The sequence below is a fragment of the Cheilinus undulatus genome, linkage group 13 (assembly GCF_018320785.1).
Source record: "Cheilinus undulatus linkage group 13, ASM1832078v1, whole genome shotgun sequence".
In the NCBI taxonomy this organism is placed as follows: domain Eukaryota; kingdom Metazoa; phylum Chordata; class Actinopteri; order Labriformes; family Labridae; genus Cheilinus; species Cheilinus undulatus.
In genome coordinates, this window is record NC_054877.1 from 42014151 (window position 1) to 42035308 (window position 21158).

Sequence of the window (21158 nt, forward strand, 5' to 3'; positions counted from 1 at the left end):
ACCTATACCCTTCAAGTCTTCAGATTCGCTCCTGGAAAAGATGTGTTTTTCCCATGTGGACTCTTGGCTTGGGATCCCACTCTACACTAGCCTGCCACTGTGACAAGGAGCTGCTGGATAAGCAGCGTATATAATCTCTATGACTGCTGTGAATCCAGCTGTAAGTCAAGGAGGATGAGAGGCATAATATCAGCATGGAGTAGGAAGGAGAGCTGTTCTTGGGCTGAAGTTTCCTCAAGGATTGGATCCATTTTTAAGGACTGGTTCCTTTAATTTGAACTGGGTCTACTCGACTGAGCTTTTCAAAGCTTCATTCCTAAATGTCTTTGCATTTCAGATCGTATAAGATAGGGCTCATAGGTAGAGTCAGCTGTCTCCCATTGGACGGTTGTGTGTTGGAACTCTGGCTCCTTCAGTCACATGCCACTGTGTCCTTAACCCAAGTTAAGCTAGGCTAAAGTTAAGTTAAGCTTAAAATGAAATAAAAAACATATTTAAAATGGGTTAAAAATACTTAAATTAGTGAATAATGGCAAAAAATGGTTTAAAATGTGTTGAAATATAATTTTTAAAGAACATAAATGGGTTAAAATTGGCAAAAAATAGATAAAAGTGGCCAGAAAAAAACAAAAATGGATTAAATTGGCAAGAATGGGTACAAAAAGTGACAAAAGATGGATTAAAAAGTAGCTGAAATAGTTTTAAAGTGCAAAAAAACTAATTAGGGAAATTAGGTGGACTGGGATGAAAAATTGATATAAACTGGCAAAAACAGGATAACTGTGGTTAAAATGGGCCAAAAGGGGGTGTAAAAAGTGGATAATAGTGGAATAAATGAGGCAACAATAGGCAGAAAGTGGCAAGAATTGGTTTAGAAGTGACAAAAACAGGCAGAAAAAAAATGGTGGAAAGGCTATAAAATTGACACAAAAGGGTTTTATGTGGTAAAAATTTGCTGAAATTGGCAAATTTGGTGCTAAAAGTAATGAAAAAGGGTTAAAATTTGGTAAAATTGGTTTAAAGTGGCAACACTGTAACTTAAAAAGATTCTAATTTTTTAAGGCATTTGGTGACCCCCTCTCAGAGTCAGGGTAAGTTATTATAATGATCTTGCAAGATTATTAAACAGCAAGCTTTGCATCATAGAGAAGCCTGGATTTTCATTGTGAGCAGAAGGGGTACAGACAGAAACCTAATCTTCTACCCTCAGTCTAACTGCCCGTTCCCTTCTCTCACTCTCTCTCTTTACAGCCGGGGAGTACCTGGTCGACTGACAGTGTCCCCTCGGTGGGAGGTTTGGTCCTGAAGGAGCAGGACTCTGCAGAGATGTCTGATGGAGACCTCCCCTCCCCCTCTGCTCCCTTCACACGGGGCTGCAAGAGCAGAGCAAGTTTACCTGTGGGACGGTCGGGAGGTCACACAGGAGAGAGGCCACTTGGTGGGTTCATGCATACAGGACTGGTAATGACTGATAAATCAGCTCCACTGGCAAAGAAAAACCTTCAGACAAGATGCAAAGATGCACAGAATGTACAAATCATTTAAAACCCTTAGGAGGATTTCACTGTACCTTTGCTCTGAGTAAGTGCCATAGTTTCACTTTAGACTTGTGTACTTAAAAGTGCTTCAGTCTGGCCCTCATTCAACGCTTAACTCTGTATCTGAGGTTTGACTGTAATAAAAAAGGGGTGACTGGGGCGCTCAGATGGCCTAGTGCAGGGGTTCCCAACCTGGGATCCAGGCACCCCTAGAGGTGGTGCCAAAGATTTCAGAGAGGGCCATGTAACCCTATGTGCTCTGACAACAAAATTTGTACATTTTTTTAATCAGACAGTGTATTTGGGCAACCCTAAAAGATTAAAGAAATGAAGAGGATCCATTCATTTTGATGCAAAAAAGGGGGAAATTCTGGAGGGGAAGAAATATAAATTTTTGGGAAAAACCCTCAAAATATAAAAAATGTAAAAGTCTTACATTTTTTTATTGAAGTCTAAAAAAAGTATGTTTTTAAAACCATAAATTCCAACATTGTAAAGTGAAAATTCTAAAAGAAATAAAACTGAAAACAGTGGTTGATTTTTGACTTTTTAAACTAAAAAAAATCAAAAGTTGTAGTTTGCATAAATTTAGGACTTTTAAAGTAAGGACTGACAGTTTTTTCTCTTAAATTAATTACCTTTTAAACTTAAGAATTTTGATTTCTTTCTTGAAAATTAACAGATCCTCTATTTTTTTCTAAGTGGACCTCATACACTGTCATCATAACGAATAGTTTATACATGAATCTTTTTTCAAGAACAAGTGTCTGTAGGCCTGTTATATGTGGATTTTGTCAGTGAAAACAATTATGGTGTTGGATGCTCAAAATCAAAAAGAAAAAAACCAGAGGGAGAATTTTTACTCTCATGACAACATTTCATTATTAAACAGAACGCGAATCACATTATTTGTTTTGTCTTTGTGCAGACAAATTCAGGGTGGTCTTGGCTTAGAAATATCTATTATTGCACTAGAATATTTATCAGCTGGCTTTGAAAAAAACAACACATTGTATTCTTAAAACTGAACATAGTTTAGGTCAGGGGTTTCAAACTTATAACTGGCTCACTGGTGTGAGGTCTGCAGATTTTCTGCAGTATATAAATGTAAACTTAAGCTTGATGGTTTAAGATTTCCTTGTTAAGTCCCAAAAATCTAAGAGGTCAAAAGTTTCAAGTCATATTTTCACCTTTAAACCTGTGATTTTGACTTTTTATTTCATATTTTGACCTTTTAAACTCTGTATTTTAACTTTTATCTCTAATTTTTTTAATTTAAAACTCATGATTTTAACTTTTATCTCATATTTTGACCTTTAAAATTCAGGATTTTATTTTTTATTTCATATTTTGAACTTTTAAACTCGTGGTTTTAACTTTTTTTATTTTGACCTTTAACACTCATGATGTTAACTTTTATTTCATATTTTGACCTTTTAAACTCAGGCTTATGACTTTTATCTAATATATTTGCCTTTTAAAAACATTATTTTTACTTTTAATTTTGTGTTGTGACATTTTGAACCAAACAGTTTGGCTTTCTAAAATCTCAGAATTATTTATCATCAGGGCTAAGTTTTTCCCCCATAATTTATTACTTGCAAAAATTAGGTAGAAAGTTCATGGTTAAGTGTTGACCCTGTTAGGCTCTCAGGTTAGACCTTAATTTATAATCTGGTCCATGCTTGGGTAGAGTTTGACACCCCTGGTTAAAGTGGTCCGTGGATGTAGAGTAAAGTGAAACTGCTGAGTTTTGTCAGTGACTTCCTCTCTGGTTCTGTCCAGGTGTGTTGTACCTTCAGTATGGGGAGGAGACGAAGCAGGTGAGGATGCCAGCTGAGATGAGCTCTCAGGACTCTCTGCACGCTCTGTTTGTCACCGCCTTCCCCCACCAGCTCACCATGAAGATACTGCAGTCTCCCAATGTGGCGATTTACATCAAAGACACCAGCCGCAACTTCTACTACGAGCTTGACGACATAAGGTGAGCTGAATCCAGAGAGATGCATGACTTTATGACTGATTTTGAAAGTCTTATGTTTATTAAAAATCTTCAATATTCTTTGAAATTACCAAGACGGCCTAGGAAAAAAAGCATTAAAATGAAGCATCAGTGAAGGATTTCCTGTGGGCCATCTGCTCGCAAGGGATTTGACTCAAACATACCCTGGTAACAGAATGGCCCACATTTTATTTCTGTCTCTTTTAGCACTCAAACCACAGCTGGACTTGAGGTTGATGCAAAAACAGCCCATGTGGCCTGTGCTGTGGTCAGAAAATCCTTTTTGGTTCATAACTGAATGAAACAACGTGGATGTCTTTAGGTGTCAGCCATGATTACAACCTCCAAATCATCTGTCAGTCAATAATTCGACCATATTTGTGTCATTACTTTTAGACGGTATAATGAGTGTCTCAGCCTCAATGTTTCTCCTGTATGATGCCAGACACTTATGAAACACTGTGTGTGTGGCTGACACTGTTATTTTTGCCTCTAGAAACATCTCGCCACACTCCTGCCTCAAGGTTTATCATAAAGACCCGGCACACATCTTCAACCGCCATGCCAGACCTGTGAAGACAGAGGGGAGGGTGAGTCGCACTTAGTCTGCTTCTGTCCTTCATTCTGTCATGTTAAAATCATCCTACAGTTGTCTCTGTCTTTATAACATCATGAAATCATTTAACAAATCACATCAGGTCATGATCAAATGAAAATTTCAACTCCTGCACCATTTCTATTTAACTTTCAGCTTTAACACTCAAGGTCTTTGGGTGCTTTTACTACAATATTCCACTGTACTTTTGTTATTATCAGAAAGTAAAATATCAACTTCATGCTTTAGTAAATGTACAGTGGATAGCAGGTGCAAAGATTGAGCAACTGCCAGAAGACGTATAATTATAAAAAATGGGCAGTACAGGGAAAAAACTGTGCAAATTCCTAAACACATTGGAAAGTCTAAATAAATGCAATGACTGAAATGTGCTGGAAATAGATCAAATATGCTTCAAATTGCATAAAAAATTGGATGTGTTTAAAGGCACACCTCAAACACACTGCTTCCAAAGAAATCTGCCAAGATATCAGGAAGAGAACTGTGGACTTCCGCAAGTCTGGTTCGTCCTTGGGTACAATTCCCAGAATCCTGAAGGTGCCACATTCATCTGTTCAAACAATTATACCCCAGTTTAACCACCATGGGAATGTCTAGCCATTATGCCACTCAGGAAGGAGATAGGTTCTGTGTCCCAGAGATGAACGTGCTGTGGTTCCAAATGTAGAAATATCAAAGCAATATCTCAAGACTTCAGCCAGGAAGTTAAAGCTTTGCCTCAAATGGATCTTCAAATGGACAATGACCCAAAGCATACCGCTGAATTATAACAAAGTAGCAAAGTAACAAAGTAATCTCAATCCTAGAAAAAATTTGTGGGCAGAGCTGAAGAGGTGTTTGTGAGCAAGGCAGCCTACAAACTTGACTCAGTTACACCAGTTCTGTCAGGAGAAATGGGCCAAAATTACAGAAACTCTTGTGAGAAGCTTCTTGAAGGATACCCAAAACATTTGACTGAAGTCATACAGTTTAAAAGCAATGCTACCAAATGCTAAAGAATGTATCTAAACTTCTGACTTGAAGAAAGTAAATTCTCTAAAAAAAATCTCTCTCTCATTAATAGGTTAGTATTTTCTAATAACCCATTATTCCTTGATGTTTCCTCAGAAAACAAAAATAAGTTTAAATGTTTCTTCTTTGTTGTGTTTGCTACTGTGGGATGAATTGTTGGCCCCACTGCTCAACACTGCCTCACCGTTGGCATCTTTATCCGTGTGCGGTACAAATGTAGAGCTTAAAGAGCCTTTACAGGGCAGCAATGTCACTTTTGTAGACCACAGCTATGGCAGTCCAGAGCAAAGGTGACGAAGGCTAAGACATAGAGGATGAGGGACGTCTCTGAATGATAGATGATGCACCAGAAGACTTGAATGCAATGGTGAAAGGGGCTGATTTTCCACCTGTAGAGGGAAATTGCTATGCAAATTTCTATCACAAGTAGAATTTAGTAGGGGTGTAAATCACCAGTTTCATTACGATAAGAAACAATGTCAATATTTTGGAAATCAATACAATATATTAGTCAACCAATCAATGTATTGATATAGCTTGATGGATTGTTACACCCTGGAAGTTAGATACTTTGTACTCAGATGTCTACATTTGGACCCAAATTGATCAACAGCACAACTTAATACCAACATACATGGGTTTTTAGCCTAAATATGCTTTGAGGGTTTAGCTAGTCTTTAAAATAGAAAGGTTGCATACTTTGATGACAGAGGGTTATATAAAAATTACAGCAACAAGGAGAACTAAAGTGCAACCAGCCTGGTTTTTAAGGCAGATGAGGCAGATGAGCTGGGGTTCTGTTGGAGCAGCCCAGGGTGTTCAGAGCTAATGCTAGCTGTGGGGCTAATCATCTCCATCTAACACATCCCTCTGCCCCCGCTGTCACTCCCTGACCCACTGTGCCTTCGCTGTCCTGTCAAAACTGAGGTTCATCTTGCAGTAAATCTCTTGGCTACAATTTAACATTACTCCCTGTCATCAAACCATGACGCTTTACCCACTGAGTATCTCCTGCTCTAGGCATGATCAAGTTCTATCTCTCAGCTTTGACACCATTTCCAGAAGCTGTGTGGGTTTTAGAACATGCTAGAAAGTTGTTGTTTTTTTCTGCTACATCGTCTGATAATTAATTCACCCCCCAGTAGCTCCTGCATCTGTTGGTGTCCATCCCCATAGAGTGGAGCACAGATTCAGTCAGAGCTGCCCCAGCTCTGTGCTATGGTCTTCTACAGTCAGACAGCTGTAGCATGAACCGATCACTGCAATGAAGTCCAGTTGATAAATGCTTTAATTCTTCTCTCTGTGGGTAATCAATGATGAGGAATGACCTGAATTTTGTTATTGAAAGAAAACATTTGTGCTGGATGTGGCAGTAGTCATTTAAATTGAGATGAAGCGACTGGGGTTCAGTTGCAGTCAGTCAATTCCCACTCGAAGGGTTGTAGGTTCAGTCCGCCACTGCTGCAGTCACATATCACTGTGCCCTCCGAGATGACGCTTTACAACAAACTGCTCTCACTGCTGTCAGTGGCATGGGAATGTGCATGAATATCTATGAATGGGAAAAGCATATGGCTACAGTAAACTGAGAGTCCAGTGATTCCTCTGGGAATCTCAGTGATTCTACTATAAAGACACCTGTGTCTTGAAGGTCCAGTCACTGGTTAATCAGTATTTAAGGTGAATGTTCTGGAGTGGATGAATCAAAACTAGGGGTGCACTGATTGATCAGCCAAAACTGAAATCAGCGCCATTTTCCTTAATTTTGGGGGATCAGTGATCAGCTGATACTTAGATAAGATCAGTGCTTTCATATGTACCTCTACCTACTAAAATTCAAAAAATGAAAGACTAAAGGAACTGATATAATTTAGTAGTTTAGACAGCAATGCTCTAAACTTTTCATTTATATTTGAGAGAACTACCTCATGTGCAGTTAAAACAACAAGTTTGTATTGTTTCACGAGTATTGTTCAATGTTTTTCAATAAAATAAGATTGACAGAGCCAGAACAGTTCTGCAAAGAAGAATGGGGTAAAATTGCAGTGTCCAGATGTGCAAGCCTGATTGAGACCTATTCACATAGACTCAGTGCTGTGATTTCAGATAAAGGTGACTCTACTTTATACTAACGGGGGGGGGGGGGGGGGGGTATTTATGTGGTCACTTATTTTACATTACTAGGAAAGGTGAGTTTTTTTGTACAGCACATTTCAGCAACAAGGCAATTCAAAGTGCTTCACACATGAGATTAAAATACAGTGACAAAGGGAAAAAGAAACAGAAATATTTTAAAAGAAAAATTTGAAGGTGATAAAAACAGCAAATAAAACCCATAAAAGATAAAAAACAAAGTAAAAGTTACAGTGCAGAGTTGGAGTTAAAACAGAAAATTTAAAAAGTGAAAAGTGTTTTAGTCAAAGGCAGCAGTGAACATGTGTGTCTTCAAACATTAATGTATGTTGTCAAAAGAAACATTTATACTCACCATAATTGATTTATAAAATTAGTAGAAGGGTGAAAAATCCAGGAGGATGAATACTTTTGACAGGCACTCTACCGATAAAGAAGCGCATATCAATTAAGACAAACAACCAACATATTTTACATGTCCATATTGCACAACTAGAAATATAAACAAGTAATAATGTACAATTACGAAGAGGAAGTATAAAACATGATCAAAAAGACAAAATACATCACAAAGTTGCGCGAGTACTTCAGCCTCATTAAACATTACAGACATGGCCATAAACAAGTTTTCAAATCAGTTCAGTTTACATGAAGGGACACTGTATCACCTTTCAGACAGTAAAAGTTCATACACAGAGTGGAGGATGTGAGACAGATCAGACAAAACTCTGTGCTTCCCAGAAACCTGTCAGATTAGACAGTTTAAAATGTCTGCTAACATTTAGGGCATTATTAGATTAAAAAGGTTAGATAACATACAAACTAATGTTACACAGAATAACTCCTGTAGACCTAAAACTGGTCGACTGAGTCCTAGTGTTTGACATTAATGGAAATATAAAACAATGTGATTTATGATTGTTCTTTAGTTTAAACTATGCACATAAAACACTGCATAAACAAGGGAACTATTTCATTTTTTTTCTCTTTTTGTAATGCCCTTACAACCCTTATATACCATAAATATGTACATTTATTTAACCTTTATTTAACCAGATAAAACCTATTGAGATTGAAATCTCTTTTATAAGGGTGACCTGGCCAAGAGGTCAGCAACACACATCATAATAAATAATACATTTCAGTGCCAGATTACAACAATAAGTTAAAACACACAGTACTTTTGAAAGTGCATAGGTATTTGCAGATAAAGTCCTGGAGCAGCCAGATTCACCTCAGTGTGAGTCAGTGTTTGTTTCTCTGAGTGTCAGCAGGTGTTGTTGTTGGATTAGGTGCCGTGTCGAGTCTGTGCCTTGTCGATCATATTTGCAGCAGCAGTTTGACTGACAGCCGCTGCGGTCGCACTCTTGTGTGTTCGTTACACTGCAGGCTGTGTTGAGCAGACCTCGAGGTGTTGTGACACGTTCGCAGATCCACGCCCTGTTTACATAGAGAGATAGAATTGATTTATACGCTCATTCACCTGAATATCACTCACTGTGTGCACACTCAAGGTAAGATGAGAATGACTGAGTTTGTCTGTGCGTGAATGACTATTGTGTATGTTTTGTATGTAAGCATCTATTAATGTATGTATATTGTGTGTGGGGGGGTCGTGAGAGAGAGAAAGAGTGTTTGTTGATTGCCACGTGCTGCACTTAATACTACTACATACTGTAGTACATGCAGTATATTGTACTGTAAATACATGGAGCACACAAAATTAAACAGTAAATACTAACTTTCATTAATTATTTTATTTATGGTAAAGTAATGGTATTATACTTATCAATGTTCTTATTGACGGGAATTGATCTCTATAAGATGATTTTTATTACAGATGCATAACTGGTGTGTCAGAATAAATGCTTGTAGACACTGAGGCTGGCTAAGTATCCAGCCAGTAAGAATTTAGCACTTCAACATCGTATGCAAAATTAAACTAAAATACAGCACCTTCAACTAGGGCTGGAAAATTATGGCAAAAATTAAAATCACGACAAATTAAATTTTTTAACTTTGATAAATTAATAATTATTCCATCCCCAATACATATGTGTGTGCTTTTAAAACAATAACTGAAATTGTGCATATTTTAAAGTTTAATACACCAAACTTGTGTACTTCAAGAACAAAATGATGTGTCTAGATATATGAAACGTTCTCTTCAAACAATTTCATGCCCTTGTAGTAAATAAACCAGAGTTGTATTGATGGGCCAATTTCAAATTGGTTGTCCTGGTCTGACCCCCTGATAGAGATTTAAGGTCAAACAGATTTTCTTACCTTAAAACAACTTTTGTTGACATCAGAAAGGATTTTTTCAAACTTTTCTTTGGGCTGAAGGATGTTTGATTTTATGTCCATGATAAAACAATGGCTGCAGACTTTTAAGTAAAAGAGAATCTTCAAAAGTACACCAGGTCCCATGATCATCTCTCATTTAAAGTCAAAATGATCTTTGCCAGAAATTGTGTCACACACCTTATTTACCCTACTGTTTACAGATATAAACTGTCATTTTTCATCCCACCTTGTTAATGTAACTCGTGAATAAATCAAATCATAGAAACACAGGAGTTAACTGCAGCAGTATTCCCCCTAAATCCTGTAGGAATTTTGTATTATCCAACAAATAACTCAAATCGAGGGCACATTTAAAGAGAAGAGCTGTTTGGGAACCACACAACCAACTCCACTGAGCTGAGCCAAATGATCTAGATTTGCGGTTTTCAAAGTGTGAGGGAGGCCTCCCTTTGGGGGATGCCGCAGGACCTCAGTGTAGGCATGGAACCATTAACCACATAAAGGTAATTCGCTTTACTAACTTATGGTGTGCATGGAGCAACTTGAACAGATTTATAGTTAATGTAGAGACTATACTAGAGTCGACTTTTAAAATCAGGATTTTCCTGCATTGGTCCTAATGAGGCTCAACAGCCACCGTGTTTAATTTGCAAAAATGTATCAGCTAATAACAGCATAAGGCGGTGTAAACCCTGAGGTCCTATTGAGACAGTCTAGTGACCAAAACCAGGGGATTTTTGACAGGAAGTAAAAGGAATGTTGGTCACTGAAGGTAACTGAGACATTATGCGCCATAAACACTAAAGTAAGCCTCCCTAGGTGCAGGTTATCAGCACGGGCAATGATCAAAAGTGAGTACCAGGCAAGACTGAAGGTGGAGGATGATCTGCTGTTATGAATCCTGCATCAACTGCAAAGACGAAAACTCATAGATCCTACTAAATTAGTGCATCAGGCATCAAAACCAGCTAGTACTGGCAATTAGTTCAATACTTAAACAAAATAACTGACTGCCTGGAAAAGGAAATGGATGTTTGGAGACATATACAGACCAAAATATCAAGTATAAGAAGGTCCACATAAAATCACTTAAAGATGAGACATAGATGTTTGAAAATATAATCATATTTTTATGGGAGTCGGGTCCAGAGAGTGAGTTTTTTTTCACTTGGGGGAAGCTCACCTCCAATTTGAAAACCTCTGATCTAGATCATTTTAAAGAGACCGATTTTTCCTCACAATGAGCAAGTCTGGATGGACAGCTGAGAAAAAACTTTTTTTTAGAAAAACTTTTTGCCTTTCTATTTCACTACTTTCAGGACACAAAAGTTGCTTAAGTTTTAAGAATGTTTTTATTTTTTCCCTTTGAACACTTGGCATAGTCACAAAGAGCTCAAACATGACATTTGTGGTAGCTTTTCTCTGTGCAGAAATTCCTTCTTGCCCCCCATCGGGAACTCACTAGAGCTGCTTGATGTCATCTGCAAAGGACCTACAGTGGCTTTTATTTGTTGGACTATTTGCACTGTTTAAACCCTACAAGGTTTATCATTTGATGGTTGAGTTAATTGATTGACATGTAATCAATGAATCATTACACTGTGTGAATCAGTAGTACATTTATGTAACATAGACTTACAGTAACACTGGTGCAGTAACATTCAACCATGCACATGTCATGGAAGCACAGCTCCCAATCTGGCCACACACAATATGATTTTAAGCCCTGATTCCAGGCTTATTGTGAACTATTATGGTCCCCTATCCCTACTACTACCATGTTAGAGCCTACCCAACCTCAAATCATAGATATCAAAGATGTTTGTATTGATTAAGCTAAGGAAATCAACTATCTGCTAAACCAACTGCAAATCACAAAATATGGTTTTCAGCAGCCAAAACACACGATTGAGGGATTCCTTGTTCACACTAGTATAATGATAAAATCACTCAGCCCAAGCTGAGTTTTCTTTTGGACCAAGCTTTGAATTATTGTGGTGCAGGATGACTGAGAATTCTCCTTTTTTCTGTATTTCTTCCAAAATGTTGAAATAAAAATGTTCTTAGAGAGTTTTGCTCTGATAGCACAGTCACACATAATTCACTTGAATTATTCTGGCATGTTTTCCTTCAGATCTACAAATAAAGGTGTGTGTGACTTGACAGCATGGACGTGTGGAGACCACACCTTCTGGTTAAACTGTTAAACTGGATTTGTGGGACCAACATGTTTAGGCGTGCTAGCGTGGGGTTGAGAAAGGGGAGAAAACATAATGATGGAAAGGGAGGAGACACACAAAGTAATTGGAGTCAATTAGCCGTTTTATTCATACCTTTAACTAAAGTTATATCAGGACACATTACATAAGAGGAAGGTCTAGATCAAACTCATACATTCTCTTACTACGCCCCAACATTAATCCACCGTGAGTAATAGAATATCCTTAAACAAGCAGATTAACGTGGAGCAGAGGACTTAATGATTAACAGCAAAGAAATAGATGGACAGAAACAGGTGGTTATCAAATGTAAAAGAGCATTTGAATAGCATCCCAAGTTCTGAATGAACTACAGAAGACAACATCACAAACCTCAGTTTTGTCAGCATTGAGCTGTAAATTATTGTATAAAATGCATACAGTGAAGCAGGTTTGACAGCTTTGAGCCGTCACTGGACTAGAATGTGAAAACAGTTGTAGATCATCTGCATAAAAATGACATTTCATGTTAAAACGCCTGTTTGATTTTTCCATGGGGGTAGCAGATAAAGAGAGAGAAGCAAGGGCCCAAGGACAGAGCCCTGTGGTACCCCACATGACAGAGGAGAGGACACAGTCACCAAAACTCACTGAAAATATTCTGTTAGAAAGACAGGACGTGAACCACTCCGCTAACCCTATCGTTAAGCCTTTTTAACATTATACCATAGTCAACAGTGCTAAAGGTGGAACAAATAACAATGAGAACCAACGCTGAACAATCCCCTGCATCACACAACATTAAATCTCACGTGGCAAAAGCTGCAATACATCAAGTATACTGGATATATCGCCTACTCTTAGTACTTGCAAAATGGAAAACCTACATTCTGTTTTCATACATAAATTTTTCATAATGAGGTAGAAGTGTGCGTAATTAGGAACTTCCTGGTTGCTTAGAAGTGATCCCAGATTGCACATGAGCTGCCATGTGTTCTAAGTACTCATGGTTATTTATGTTTGTGTATGTACTTTGAGCATCTTTATTCCTTCAATGTCTCTGAACAATAATGTGTGTATTTTTATTTCAGATCTCTAAAGAGATTTTGTACGGGAGCCACAGTCCGATTCACAGTCGCTCTTCATCGGGCCGCAGTACCCTGCAAAGTCTACAGGGCTCCATGTCCCCCCCAATGGTACGCTCCATGCCCTCTTCTCCGTCCAGGAGAGTGTACGGTGGGGGGAGTGCAGGAGGGGTGGCAGGGGATCTGGGCTGCTCAACGTTACCACGGGAACGCCTGTCAGGGGCGGGGCTATCCAGGTCCCTGTGCACCAACAGCAGTAGCTCCATCCTGGAGAGGAGGGATGTCAAACCAGGTGAGATACCTGCAGGGTTCGCAGGTTGACTACTGAATCATTTCAGACTGATTACTGATGAACTATTTATTTATTGTACTATATACAAATTATGTATTGTTTATTTAATTTGGATCCCCATTAGTTGTACCTGGAACACAGCTAGTCTTCCTAGGGTCCAATTATTGATATTTACTGATTTGCATCTTTAGTTCTCGTGACCTTGGCATTGCTAGGATTTTTCAGGGCATATAGGCAACAAAGATCAGACCCTACCAGCTAAACATGCATGCTCATAAGAATCCTAATATTGCCTCACACATTGAGCACTACCTGATCTACTTGACCTCCCACAGTTCCTAATTTCAGCGACATATTTTTAAAAAGTTTTGGACTAAAACTTTACACTTTGCTCTGCACTAAACAACAACCAAACACCACAATAAACAACAACTGATCCAGATGTCTTTCTCTGTGATTCAGATGAAGATGCTGACAACACTAAGTCCATGGCTCTGGTCCTGCGTGGTGAAGGAGGTTCACATTACGCAGACTCGTACAGCTCCTCCCTGCAGGATGGAGGAGGTCGACTCAGCGTGGCTTCCTCTCAGTGCAGCGCTCCACCCTCCCTCACTTCAGACCTGCTGGACTCTGGGGGAGCAGGGATCCCAGGGACTTTGCAGCAGTACCGGGCCTCTGTCAAACCTCTGATGGGCTACGGAGAAACCCTTGACCAGCAGACCCGATCCCTGCACAGGTAAGACTGTCCACATCCACTGACACAGTTTAGAGGCAAAGGGAGTTTGACAGACCCAGGATATCTCTGGTCATCTAGCTTTAGTTATCCAGACAGGTGAGATTGTGTTCAGTGGTAACACACAGTCTGTTATCAGGGGCAGGGTGAGGATTGAGAGGCTGTCTCAAGTGATTGTAGTATAAAGACACCTGTGTCTGGAAGGATCAGTCACTGGTTGATCAGTATTCCTGGCAACCATTACACTGTGCAGGCAAAAGAACATTCCAAAACACTATGAAAAAGTAAATGAAAAGTATAAGTCAGGGGATGGATACAAAAAAGTCAGTTAAATCCTTCATCAATTAATGGAAGGAATATGACACATGTATAAATCTTCCATGGTTGAGTGGAAGAAAGTTCTTTGGTCTGATGTGACCAAAATGGTACTTTTTGGCCATCAGACATTATGTTTTGCGAACAGCAAACACTGCACATCACCACAAACACTCCACCCCCATTTTGAAGCATGGTGGCAGCATCATACTGTTGGGATCCTTCTCAGCAGCAGACTCTGGAAGACAGACAGCAATGTGAACATTCTGGAGTGGCCGAGTCAAAGCACATACCTCAGTGCAATAGAGAATTTGTGGCTGGACTTGGAAAGGGCTGTTCACATCCGATCCCTGTGCAACCTGACAGAGCTTGAGCAGTTTAGCAAAGAAGAATGGAGTAAAACTTTAGTGTCCAGATGTGCAAGTATCATTGAGATCCATCCACACAAACTCAGAGCTGTGATTGCAGCCAAACATGCATCTACTAAATACTGACATGAAGGGGGTGAATATTTATGCAGTCACTCTTTTTACATTACATATTTTTGTTTAATTGACCTTACTTTGTAGGTATCTGTTTTCACTTTGACACTGAAGAGTTTTTTTGTATTTTTTGGTAAAAAAAAGACAAATTATTATGACCATAATTGATGTATAAAGTAACTGAAGGCGAAAGCATCCGAAGGGGTGAAGACTTTCCACAGGCACTGTAATTGCTATTTTAACAAAATAATCATTCAACAGCCCTAATATTTTGATGTTTTAAGTTCTGTATCTTTCTTTTCTACCTAGGCCGAAGAGCAGGAAGTATGGGGACAGTCACCTTCCTCCTCTGGGAACAAGGACCCCGCCTGCCTCCCCTCAGAGAGCCAGTGAGGTCAGACTGACTGACGGACAGATCATCGGAGGGGTCGGCTTGGTGTCTGCAGAGAGGATGTCCCCGATGCGACGATCTCTTCGGCGGGACAGTAATGGATCCGTGGAAATAGTTAACAAAGGCAGAGGCTCATCCTCCTCCACCTCCTCTGTTTTCTTTGACAGCCCACTGGGAACACCTGATAGGCTGTATCAGGGTCATGTGACTCCCAGCACCCCCCAGAGGTGAGTGTACAGCCAAAGTTGTCCTCTTACATCCTCAGGTTTTCTGGTTCCTCTGTAGACCTGGCATGAGAACCAGATCCAACATGAACAGGGGTCAACAGCTTAAGACCAAAACTGATTTAAGTTCTAAATGTCATCTCTACTATAATACACCCATAGAATAAGTGTGTCTTATTTAACATTTGAAGGCTTTCATAACATCTGCTGACTGAGTGAGAGCATTTGAGTATTTCTCAAAGTAAATGCAATACTTTTTAGACAGTAAAGATATGAAAATACATCAGTTCACAATGCAACAGTATGGTGACTGAACTCTAATCTGATATGAGGCTTCTTCCGTGTAATGCAATGAACAGTGACGCCATGTTATGCCATGTGTTGTGTTTCAGTGAGAGGATGAAGGCCATGGAAGAGCAAATAGCGAGTCTGGCAGGTCTGGTTCATCACGCTCTGTCCATGGGAGCTGATATTCCAGGAGTAAAGGACACTATCAGGTCTGTACCACTTGCATTTATAACAATTACAACAACAAGTGTCAATCAGTGTGTCCAGAACTTGTTCCCATCATTTGAACAATCATAGAAATCCAAGGGATTTTGTTGCATCATTAGAGCTGAAAAAAAAACAAGACTCCAAACAGCCTGCAACCATCACACTGCACGTTCTTTGTATAACCATTCTTCACAGATCGGTGCAGACATACTTGGTAGAAGGAAAAACAAATATAACTTTACTTGTGGTGAAGCAGCCTGTAATCCCAGGATGTAACTCTTGACTAACCGGTATATGACATTTAACATTGCTGTGTTCACCTTTGGTTACCATGGTTACCAATATAAACAAATAGAACTTAAAGAAACAGTGCAAAGAGGAGATCAGCAGATCAACATAATTCAGTAGCAAACTCTGATATCCAAATAACATAAAAGACATTAATTAGAACACTTAATGAGTTAACTAACGTTATTTTAGGATATGTTCAAGGACGGCTGGGAAATTTGAGGATTAAAGGAAAGGGTATCAATGTGTCAATATTCCACCAAAAATAAATGACCTTGTATTTAAAAAAAAAAGTGACTGCATTTTTATTAATTGGAGACATTTTAAAAGGATGTTGCAGCATTATTTTTAATGGAGATGTAATTTATTCAGCCTGTTTATTTTTAATAGATATTTTCTAAATGTAGGAATGAAAGCAACGTATACCTAAGTGCCTGAACTGTCAGTGCTGCAATTTAGACCATGTATCCAAGAGAAGTTTCAAAGTTTCAAATTAAAAATATATATATATTTTATTCTCTTTAATTAGCATACCAAAAAACATACCAAACCATGACCCCAAAACCAACGTGTAGAATTTTTCTGTCCTATTACACCTCTACTACATATATTTTAACACCCCTATGGGAAGCATTGTTTTTCACAGAGTCAGCTTTTTTGAAGTTGTCTTCATCCTCTAAGTCACGGTTTCAGATGTCACTGGTGTAGCGATGCAGCACTCATGTAAATGATGGATATAAAAGTCAAGATCATAAAATACATCACCTTAATTTTTCTCCCAAACATAGCCTTTGCAAAGCAATTTTGATATTGAGTATAAGTTACTATGGCAGTCTAGCCGGGTAAAGAAGAAAAACCCTTTTATAGTAAAAACTCAGTTCAAGCCTCTGGTTTTTAACATTTGTTTGTAAAGTCAGAAAGAAGGGATTTTCTCAGTGTGAATTTTAAAGGTATAAAATCTACAGGCTGAGGTCTAGAAACGTAAACTATGTTTGTGTCTGTCCTCAGTGATTCTGCAGGACATAAACTCCTCAACAGCAGACATGGTGAGAAATTTACTGTCCTTACACAGTATTTTAATGTCTTCTTAAGATCTTTATGCCAAAGCAACATCAGCTGTCTTTAACCTCCAGGTGTGTCACTGGAGCACCAGAAGCCTGCTGCTTTGATTGACAGCTACAAAAGCCCGCCCCTGGCCCTTCAGGCTCCTCCTCCTCATGACAGTGAGCTGCAGCAGAGTTTGAAGTTAGCGAAAAGAAATGTGGGCGAGCTGAGACTGCAGCTCAACCAGCTCAGACAACAGCAGGTACTCACCTGTCCACCAGCCTGTCTGCTCATCTGTGTTCACCTGTCATCTGTATTCTTACCTGTGTGTTAGTCTGAGTACTCACTTCTCTGATCACCTGTCTTTTGATTAATCTGTAAAGGAAATATACAGCGCATTCAGGAAGTATTAAGACCCCCCATCCCCCGCCACACACACACACAGTCACATTTCTTTCAATTTTCTTATGTTATGGCCTCTTGCTACAATCTAAAAAAACAATTTTTTTTCTCATTAATCTACTCTCAGAAGTCCAATATGGCAAAAAGGAAACAGAACTTTTGAAATTTACACACATTAATGAAAAATAAAAAAAACTGACATATCATATCCAGAACATTTTGAAAACTCCTGCCCTTCCCAAACACTTTGTATGGGAGGTTTCCCAGATGAATGTGAAATATATCCATGCACTGGATCTATGAAACAGTCAATGTGGCATTTCAGGTTATACCTGTAAGGCATCAGAGAGGATCTAATCCAACTCAATTAAAAACACAATAACTTAAAGGTTGTTTACTTTTTCTCTTAAGTACAGACCTGACAGAGCTTGAAGTTTTTTTTTTTCTAATCTGCATTATGCTGTTGTTAATTAGCACAGAAAAGGAAATCTAGACAGGAATCCGTGTAAAGCTAGACTCCAGCTTCAACTCCTGAAAACTCCAACTGCATATCTCCAACTATAAAGCATCTGATGATAGATGATGATTGCTAATTCTAAGACTGGGTGCATAATTTTAGTCATGTCCATGGTCCACGGTGCCTTTAGTATGCTGCATGGATCAGTCCAGATGTCCTTAATTTCAGCAGATATTCTACTTCTGTTTTTGTTCTCCCATACTGTAGGCCAGGGGTGTCCAAACTTTTTCCACTGAGGGCCATGGATAAAATTCTAAAGATGGTGGAGCCACGTTCATACACCTCAGCCTTATGATACTGAAGTCAGTAAATCCAGTCTAAGTAGGTAAAGATGTGCTTAGTGATTTGATATACTTTGATGGCAAGTAAAATAGTCATTTCAAGGATTTTAAGGAGGCCAGTCAGATTCCAGGGTAGCCCTGGTCAGCTATCACTGGCTCCATCCTGGTCAGGAGGAGAATGACGCCAGAGAATTTACAGTGTTGTCTCAGATTAAGTCACAAAAAAGCCTGTTTACAGTATTAACGCAATATGACTTTCTAATGCTGAAACTTCAATATACACTTACATGAAGAAATTATAACATATTCACATAGTTTAGTTTTTTCTGTGTTTTCTTATTCACAGACAAATGTAGTTTTGTGCTACCTTCCCAGATGAGCCCCCAAGGTAACACAAAACTACACCCATCTGTCAACAAGAAAACACAGATAAATATACAGTCAAGCACAAGCTTCATGTTCTAATGTGGGCCATTTTTCATTTATGTTTTACAATTGACTGTGGGCAGATTAAGAATGGACCAAGGGGGGGGCGTGCAGATGGTTGAGTGGTTTAAGGCACACCACATGTATGTGGGTGGCCCGGGTTTGAATCCAGCCTGTGGCCCTTTGCCACAGATCTCTCCCCACTCTCGTTCCTGTTAACGAGTCTATCCACTGTCTACCTCTTTTCAGTAAAGGCACAAAAATGGCCAAATATAAATCTTAAAAAATAAAATAAAAAAAGGACCAAGGGCTGAATATGGCCCCCGGGCCATAGTTTGGACACCTCTACTGTAGAACGAGTTTACACATAGTGCATACACTCATTTTGACTGAGGTGGTGTGGACTGGTTAAAAAGTAATGTCAGCATTTATCCATTAACCTGTTCCAAATCCTGTTTACTCATCTGTCTACAAACCTGTCTGTTCAGCTGTGCTCTTACCTGTGAACTCACCCCTCTAACCACTTGTCTACTTGTCTATTTGTCTTTGTCGATTTTTTGTCTGATCACCTGTGTGTTCACCTGTCGACTCACTATATTTTCATCCGTCTACTCACCTGTAGACTCACTGACTTGTCTGTTAACCTGTGTCCTCACCTGTCTACTCACTGGTGAACTCAACACGTGAATACCCACAAGAAACATCAGTCCTTTTGACGTAAGACCCTTACAAAGCTCCCCATCATTATTCCTTTATACATTCTTCTAAGTCACACAGCAGTTCAGCTCAAATCTGGCCTTGCAATTACAGCACAATGTCGCCGTTCTCTCAGAGGCAGCTCAGCCAATCCCAAATCATTCATTTTATCAATCGGCCACTATTTAAACCTGACATTTTTAAGTAAGTTGACTGTTATATTGGATTTTAAAAGACAGAAATCTGTTCAGATTAGGTTGTAAAGAGAACAACACAGAAGCATGTTACTGACGTGTCCTATTTACTATTTATGATTGAAAGAGCAGTGAGGATGAGAAGCAGATGCACAGACGTCACTGTGAACTGAACAACCAGAGCTTTTTGGAGCGCATCAGTCTGTTAACAGATAGCTACATTCCACACGGCTCATAACTCTTTGGTAAACTGAGCTGCATTAAAGTTTTTGCTTCTTTTACCTGCGACATTGTGCATCGCACTCTCACTTTCTCTCGTCCCCCACTGCTCTATTTCACTCTGTTCTCACAAAGGGGAATAAGCTAGCAGTGCAACTTTTTAACAGCTTTTCTCCCCAATTCTGTCAAAAACACACATTTAAAGAAAACAGTGATATGATATTATTTTAAATGGTCAACACCCACAAAAAATGTTTTGAAGTTATTTTAAGAAAAATAGACAAAAAAATCTGGGGTAAAATGTGGCTGTGCTGCTATGTCTGATGGGACTTCTTTAAATTTTGAATGCAACCCAACTTGAGATCAAGGATCCTGGCCCACCTGGCTTCAGGCCACAGGCCACATCAGGCCTGTCTTTGCTGATAAATCAGACCTCTGCACAGCAGCATGTTGGTGTCTCATTGTGTGATTTTACGCAGCATTACACCACTGAAGAGGCAAAGAGGCTCTGACTTGTAAACAGACACTTCAAGTTTAACTTAAACACAAACCTTCCTGTCAGCTCTGACCTTTAGGCGGACCTTGTTTGGCCTCTGTGTTTTGTGTTAACTTTTATTTCTACCTTCTCTGCAGGTTCAGTGGTGGAACAACTTTATTTCACTATTCAGCCATTTAAAAGTTTGAACCTTTTATATTCACTGAATAAAGGGCCCGGTATTTCATAGACTGGAAGGATTGGATCCTTTAACCGTTGTGGCAAATTTAATGAAATGCCTCCCGTAAATTCAATTGATTGGTAATCCTTCACTGACTGCAGAAACACACATTAAGACCATGTTAGAGGTCAGTGTATTTTCTGGCAGATCCATTTCCTGGTTGAAATGAGACACAAAAGTCAGGAGAAACCCTTGTTGTTCTGTTTTTTTTTTTTTTTCTCATTTTTGACAGAAAATGGGAAAAACTTAAAAACGTGCCGTTCTTTCGTTTTTGTTTTTTGTTTCACTTCGGTCACAAAAATGGAAAAACAAATCACGAAATGTTGGGTTTTTTTTCCACTCTGTTGTTTTATTTTCTTGTTATAATGAAATACTTCAGGAAAAGGAAATTTTGTGGGAAACGTAAATATATTTTGCTCAGTTTGGCCAGGCAAACAGATCTTGGAAGAGTCCCGGTTGTGCCAGACCTTCCATTTGAGAATTTTGGAGGCCACTGTGCCCTTTGGAACCTTCAGTGCATCAGAACCTTTTTTTTCTGCACTTTCCCCAGATC

At 39.1% G+C, this 21158-nt stretch overlaps 1 protein-coding gene across 1 annotated transcript in view; it reads left to right on the top strand.

The window, feature by feature from the left end:
• LOC121520246 (sickle tail protein-like) overlaps window positions 1-21158 on the top strand; it is an 87832-nt gene that overhangs the window by 39188 nt on the left and 27486 nt on the right. Inside the window, exons 3-11 of the mRNA XM_041803621.1 lie at window positions 1252-1438; window positions 3324-3522; window positions 4037-4130; window positions 12897-13182; window positions 13645-13918; window positions 15022-15330; window positions 15720-15824; window positions 17119-17156; window positions 17244-17416. Coding sequence (XP_041659555.1) covers window positions 1252-1438; window positions 3324-3522; window positions 4037-4130; window positions 12897-13182; window positions 13645-13918; window positions 15022-15330; window positions 15720-15824; window positions 17119-17156; window positions 17244-17416 — 1665 coding nt within the window. The remainder of the gene's footprint in view (window positions 1-1251; window positions 1439-3323; window positions 3523-4036; window positions 4131-12896; window positions 13183-13644; window positions 13919-15021; window positions 15331-15719; window positions 15825-17118; window positions 17157-17243; window positions 17417-21158) is intronic.